The following is a 6236-nucleotide window of genomic DNA, read 5'->3' as shown; positions in this document are numbered from 1 at the left end:
TAAATATAAATAAAATTGAAAAGCATATAATTAACAGACGCTCACAATCCTAAATCAGTACTTAAAGTTGAACAAGGTAAAATGTTCATTCTTTGCTATTATAGCGGAACGGATGTAGTATTTACATTTAATAAGAGTAATTTTAACATTCTACCATATATTTTTAAAAAATCAATGAATTTCAATCATTTTCTTAATTTTTGTAAAAAAAATAAATATTGCTATTAAAGTAGTACGCAGCGAGTATCACCATAAGGATATATTAAAAAAATATTAATTATACTCTTTTCACACGTGTGAAAGTTAAGGTGGACAAAATATTTTACTTTTTTATTCATTAAGAGGCAGTAGCGGAACCGGAAAAATAATTAGACGATTGAAAAAAAATTTTCAAAATTTAGAGGGGGTGATATCGAAAAAAAAAACACTATTCTATAGATAAAAAGTAAAATTTTCTATATTTGAGGTAAATTTAAAAAAATTAAAATTAAAAGACGGCCGTCACCGCCGGCCACCTCTAATTCCTTCATTATTAGGAAGTCTAACAAGATGAAAAAATATTATAGATTATCCAATAAAAGTTAATACTCTTTATTCGCTACTTTGGTGAGAATTTTTATAATTGAAAAATCTCAAACTTAATATGTTTACTTTTATTCATATTAACAAATAGAGTAATGGAGAAATATTTAAAAGATTTCAATTTTCATATTAACGAATAAGGCAACGAGACTGAATTTGGTTGGCAAGATGGAGGAAATATTATACACACAGGATAGCATAGTATCTCCATAAAAAATTCTGGTTGGCTGGTGAGCAGCCAGGAAGGTTCCTTGTGTTTTCATTGTATATAAATATAAATAGATTGACTTTGACCAACTTGTTTATCAAGTAAGCAATCTCTTCCAGCAGTCTTATTTGACCCATTCAAACGTCAACATGAAAACGCAAGTTGTCACCAATCACATATTCAATGTAAACTTTCTATCGCTGTCCTCGCCTCTTTCTATGCCCTTCCCCTCCGGACTTATGGAGTCCTTTTTCCGATTCGGCCACAGCTTCATTTTGAATTAGGATTAAATTAAAATTAAATTATATTGTAGAATAAATTAAAATTGCATTGAAACTCTCTGTTTAAAATTTTGAACCGAAACCGACTATTTAAGTGCCGGTTAAGATTTATATGAATGTTAAAATATAAATTTTAATCGGCAGTTCTGGTCCGGTTCGAATAAAAAATTTTCTATTTTTATTTTCAAAATGACAATTACTTAGACTATTTTATATATCTCTAAAAGTTTCAATAATATTTTATTATATGATATACTTTATTTAAGATTTTTTTTAAATACACTTTGCTTTAAAAGTTAAAAATTTAAAAAGTAAAATGGTAAAAAAGGAGAGAAATATTCGGTCTAAACTTATATTGTTTTTAACTTTTTTTTTTATTCTTTAAATTATTTACTAAGTTTAAAATTACATTCTTTTAAAGTATTTTTCAAAATTTTCTTATAATTTATTTAAATAAAAACATTTAAACAAAATAAAGTGATAATTTATTTGATTATTTTATAAAATTAATTAATTTTATTCTTATATGAGCACGAGCATTCTAAATTTTTATTTAAAATAAACTTTACCAATATTTTTTAAACTCATATTAATATTTTTAAAAGAAAAATGTAACGTTGGAACTGATTTTTTTTTTTAAAAAAAAAAAAACATATTTCGCCAGAAAATCGTGATTAGAACTGTCGGTTCGTCGGAACCGGACCGGAACTGGCCAAAACCTGTGGTTCAAATTCAACATTTTAAAATTTTTGAACCATCGATTCCGTAAGCTGAAACCGGCGGTTCAATGAACCGGCCATGCCTACTCACTTCTAGAACTCATATATATAATTCTTTTGTTAATATCATTTTTTTAGTAATTTTGGAAATGAAAAGTATTAATTAAATTTATTCTAATTTGGTTTCCAAATATACTAATTCAACTCAAACTTAAGCATTTAATTTAGAAAATCAAATTAAATTCAAGTATTAAAAGTTCAATTTACTTCTTTAATATTATCCATATTTTTATATAATTTAAGTATTATTTATTTACAAAACGAAATATTTAAAAATCCTTTAATATAAATTTAAGCAAAATGAAATTTAAAATAATTTTGTAAAATCTCAAGATATCTATGAGTTGAATGTATTGACTTGACTCAATTTAATTATATCTCTAACCCTCAAAATGGTTTTTGCAATATTTAGAACATGAATCTCCTAATTCATATTATAAAAATTAATTATTGCTCATCCACAAGACATCTACTCCAAATAAATTTTAATTTAAATCCATTAACAAAATTCATATTATAAAAATTAATTATTGCTCATCCACAAGACATCTACTCCAAATAAATTTTAATTTAAATCCATTAACAAATTAACAAATAACATTAAGTGTGATACAAAATTGAATTGAGGCTTGTAAATATTAACTAATTAGGTCCCCAACACAATCAAAAAATAAAAATTTAGACATAATTCCTATGCTACACAAATATTAATTTCAAAATATTACAAAAATGAAAAGCCCTTTTATAAAAAATATGCACAAAAGAAACAAATATATTGCAAATTTGATCCAAATCAATCCTTAACCTCATTCTTCTTCTTCTTCTTCTTCAAATCTCAACATAGCAATGACTCGAGGAACATTTCATCTCTTGGTTCTTCTTTAGTTCTGGAAAAAACATTGTCAGTTGATGTTTGATTTAAGTAAGAACCCATCTGATTTCCAAAACTTGAGAATCCATAGCTTGATTGGTTCTGAAACATCTCTAGTGAATAGGGTGCTTCACCTTCTGATGTCACCCCCAGCAAGTTGTTAGAACGATGGTTCACAGCGGATGGCCTTATTGCCATAGCTGCATTGTTGTTACCGTTGTTGCTCTCTGGCAATGGCCTATTGCTTCCACCGCTGCCGCGAGCAGCCGGAACATCATGGTCATGCTTTCCTTCATAGGTTGTGATCACTGCTCTAAGATCATGGGATGCTCTTTCAACATGTTTTCTTACAGGACATCCTGGATGTGTACATTTGTAGTAGCTCCTGTATGCAATAATTACAACATAATTTAGAAACTTGGCCTAAAATAAAAAGAACTGGAGTGATTTTGAAGTTGAAAAATCGTTGCAAGGTTATAAAAAGGAAATTAAAAAAAAGTAATTGAGCTTTTTGTTTTCTCTTTTCTACCTAGGATTTGGATTTCCCTTAACCACTTTCTGCCCATATTTTCTCCATCTGTAACCATCATCAAGAATGTCAATGTCACTTGTAGTTTGAACCACAACTCTAGGTTCTCTCACTGTTCTGCTTCCAGGTGCTGAAATTCCTTCATTTTCAGTCTCTGTTTTCCTGAAAATGAACCACCAGTAAAGAAAATTAATATCACATTTACTAAACAAACTGGTCCAGTTTCTAATTTATTTTAAAAAAAATTACCATCTTTTGGCTTCTGGTTCATCTTCATCAAACTCCTCACTTCTGGATTTACTCTTTTGTGAATCAAAATCATCATCTCCTACTGATATTGAGGAATTATCAGTTGTAGCAGCGGAGTCCATCTGTCCACTTCCATGGGTAACAAATGATTGATCTTGAAGATCATTTGTTACATGATTAGGAGCTTGAATTGCCAGATTGGTAGCTGAAGATGAAGAAGATGATGATCTTCTTGTAGATTGAGGCTTAGGATGATTATGGCTACCTTTGTAAACAATTTCAGTTATTTGTCCATCTAAAGACTTCTCTACCTTCTTTTTTGTTGGACAATTAGGGTAAGTGCACTTGTAATAACTTCTAGGATTTTCACTTCCTTTAACTTGTTTTTGACCATATTTTCTCCAATTATATCCATCTTCTGATCTTTTTTGTTCTCTAATTGACTGATACTGCTGTTGCTGTTGCTGTTGCTGTTGCTGTTGCTGGCCACCATAATCTGATTGGAAGCCATTGCTCCTTTGACTTTTTGTTTGAATTGCAGCAATTTCATTGGAGAAGCTCTGTTTTTCAGATTCTTGAAAACCCCATCCCTGTTTTTGTGCCTGAAAATTTACCAAAATCTTCAAAATCCATCAAAATAACCAAAAGCAGAGGAATTTGACAATAGAGAGAAAATCACGACTTACAGTTAGAATTGTTGTGTTTAAGGAGGTTGTGTTGGGTCTTGTTGGAGGCTGGAAAGAGAAATCAGAATAATTATGATCTTCTTGCTTCACATTTTGCTGATTATCAACAGAATTTGTTTTCCAATTAGCAAACTGAGTTGGAAATGTCCCAGTAGTTGGAGATGGAAAAATCTGGACAAAATAAGAAAATAATAAAAAAAAAACCATTTTCCTGATAATTCTCGTAAAGCAGGAAACATGTTTGTACACTTTTAAACCATATCCAAAAAAGAAGGAAACAACTTTATTTCCTAAAGGACCAAACAGAACATAAAAAAAAAAAAAACAGAGCGCGTGTAAGTTTATAAAAGAACAAGACCAACCAAAGCCATTAACCTAATTATTTTCTTAAATTAGCCAGACAAATGAATCTTTTGTTTCCTAAAGAACCAAACACAGCATGCAATAAAGAGAGCATACAAGAAACAGAGCTTATATATATATATATATATATATATATATATATAACTTACGTTTGAAGAGTTCAACAAGACTGGAGAGTCAAGAAGCTCAGTTGGGCTCAAACCAGGAGGAATAGCGAAGTAAGAAGAAGGAGAAACAGGAGGAGGAGAAAGAGGCAAAGAAGGAGGAGGAATAGACTTAAATTTAGGGATACCGGACCCAGTTCTCTCTGCTATTCTATCAGATAAGCCACGCCTGACATTCTGAGTAGTATTTGGTTGGTCATCGCCGGATGCAAGAAGATCAGAGAAAGAAGTGGTCATGAAGGCAGAGGAGAAACTGAAACTTGATGGATGAGAATTTATGGAAGTGTCTAAGCTACCTGAAGAAGAACCCATGAAATAAAAGAAGAAGAAAGTTTGAGATCTTGTTTTGTTTTTAAAAAGAAAAAACAGAGATGAGTAATGAGAAATGATGGATTGGAGAGTTGAAGAAGAAGAAGGCAAAATGGTCACGTATTGAACAAGGCTTGCTTTGCTATTGGATTTGAGGCTTCCTGGAAGGTCACATTAAGAGGTTTGACCGTTGAACAAATAATGTGTACACTATACAGTAAACATATACGAAATGGAAGTGTTTATTTGTTTGTATATACGTTTGGATTGTACAATTTTTGGTCAAAACGTGTAGGTTTGACTGCATGGCGGCTGACACTAAGATATTATTCTTTTTTCACTTTTTTTGGTTTTTCGGTCCTTCAGCTTCCATATCTGTTTATTTAATGGGCTACTAAAAAAAAAAGCATGAAACTGAACTACTCTTAGATGTTTTACTCATGTAGCAAATTTGATTAGTTATATTTTGAATATAATATTTTATATAATAAATAAATTTTATTATTAATAAAAATATATTTATTTATTTTTTATATTCTATTGATTGAATTTTGATAAAAGATAAAGTCTCCGAGATAATACTGTTTTGAAAAGTAAATTGTAATATTATTATAATTATTAGTTTTATTTTGCATTAAAGCAATGTCTCCAAATGTTTTCTAGTCAATATTCTTTTCATTATTGAACGATCATTAGAGCTGTTGAAACTAATACATATTATGTTCTTTCCTTAAGAAAATAATTGTTCTAATAAGCTGAGATATATGTGATATCTATAACTAATATGCATGTGTTTGTTATTTGAACAAGTATACTGAATTGACTTGCATAAGAATTCATATAGAGAGTTACATGTATCCATAGAATACTCAAGTAATAGTTGTGTAAGTGATCCTTTGACTTGAAATTACTAAGTTATTTTGTATGAGGATGATTATGTTTTGATTCTCGTTCACATTATTCATTTATGAAAAATAAGTAATGATTAATTGACCATAGTAGGAATTTTACGAAGATACTTGTATAATTAAGAGAGGATTCACTACCCTAGGTAAATCAGGAAAAATGTTATAATTGTTTTCTATTAGTATTGATTAAGAAATTCTTGCACAAGGTATAATGAAATTAGCAAATTAGATTTGAAATTTCATTTAAATGATCAATGACTAAGATTAAAAAGAGCTAAGATGATTTAGTAAAGCAGACACACTTCAT

At 29.6% G+C, this 6236-nt stretch overlaps 1 protein-coding gene across 2 annotated transcripts; it reads right to left on the bottom strand.

Annotated features, from left to right (window-relative positions):
• Positions 1-2445: 2445 nt before the first annotated feature.
• Positions 2446-5130, bottom strand: WRKY07 (putative WRKY transcription factor 26). 2 transcript variants are annotated; one of them, XM_020682043.3, is made up of 5 exons: positions 4698-5130; positions 4186-4281; positions 3500-4101; positions 3251-3412; positions 2446-3106 (listed from the first exon to the last, which is right to left on the bottom strand). In XM_020682043.3, exons 1-5 carry the CDS (start codon positions 5022-5024, stop codon positions 2686-2688), a joined length of 1608 nt encoding a protein of 535 aa, XP_020537702.1. In that variant the 5' UTR covers positions 5025-5130; the 3' UTR covers positions 2446-2685. The 2 variants fall into 2 exon arrangements, with proteins under 2 accessions (XP_020537702.1, XP_012080808.1); XM_012225418.4 differs by having other exon boundaries at positions 4186-4356; positions 4698-5129.
• Between the last annotated feature and the right edge of the window lie 1106 nt (positions 5131-6236).

The sequence above is a fragment of the Jatropha curcas genome, chromosome 9 (assembly GCF_041381405.1).
Source record: "Jatropha curcas cultivar XTBG-Jc1 chromosome 9, XTBG_Jcur_1.0, whole genome shotgun sequence".
Taxonomy (NCBI): Eukaryota; Viridiplantae; Streptophyta; class Magnoliopsida; order Malpighiales; family Euphorbiaceae; genus Jatropha; species Jatropha curcas.
Note: the sequence above shows the minus strand (reverse complement) of the source record. Positions and strands in the feature narration are given on the sequence as shown.

Excerpts from the sequence above, each read along its gene's own strand:
- WRKY07 (XM_012225418.4), bottom strand. The coding sequence starts at position 5,024 with ATGGGTTCTTCTTCAGGTAGCTTAGACACTTCCATAAATTCTCATCCA. Across the intron at positions 4,102-4,185 it reads TAAACACAACAATTCTAACT|GCACAAAAACAGGGATGGGG; the intron begins GTAAGTCGTGAT and ends GTAAATTTTCAG. Across the intron at positions 3,413-3,499 it reads GAACCAGAAGCCAAAAGATG|GAAAACAGAGACTGAAAATG; the intron begins GTAATTTTTTTT and ends GTTCATTTTCAG.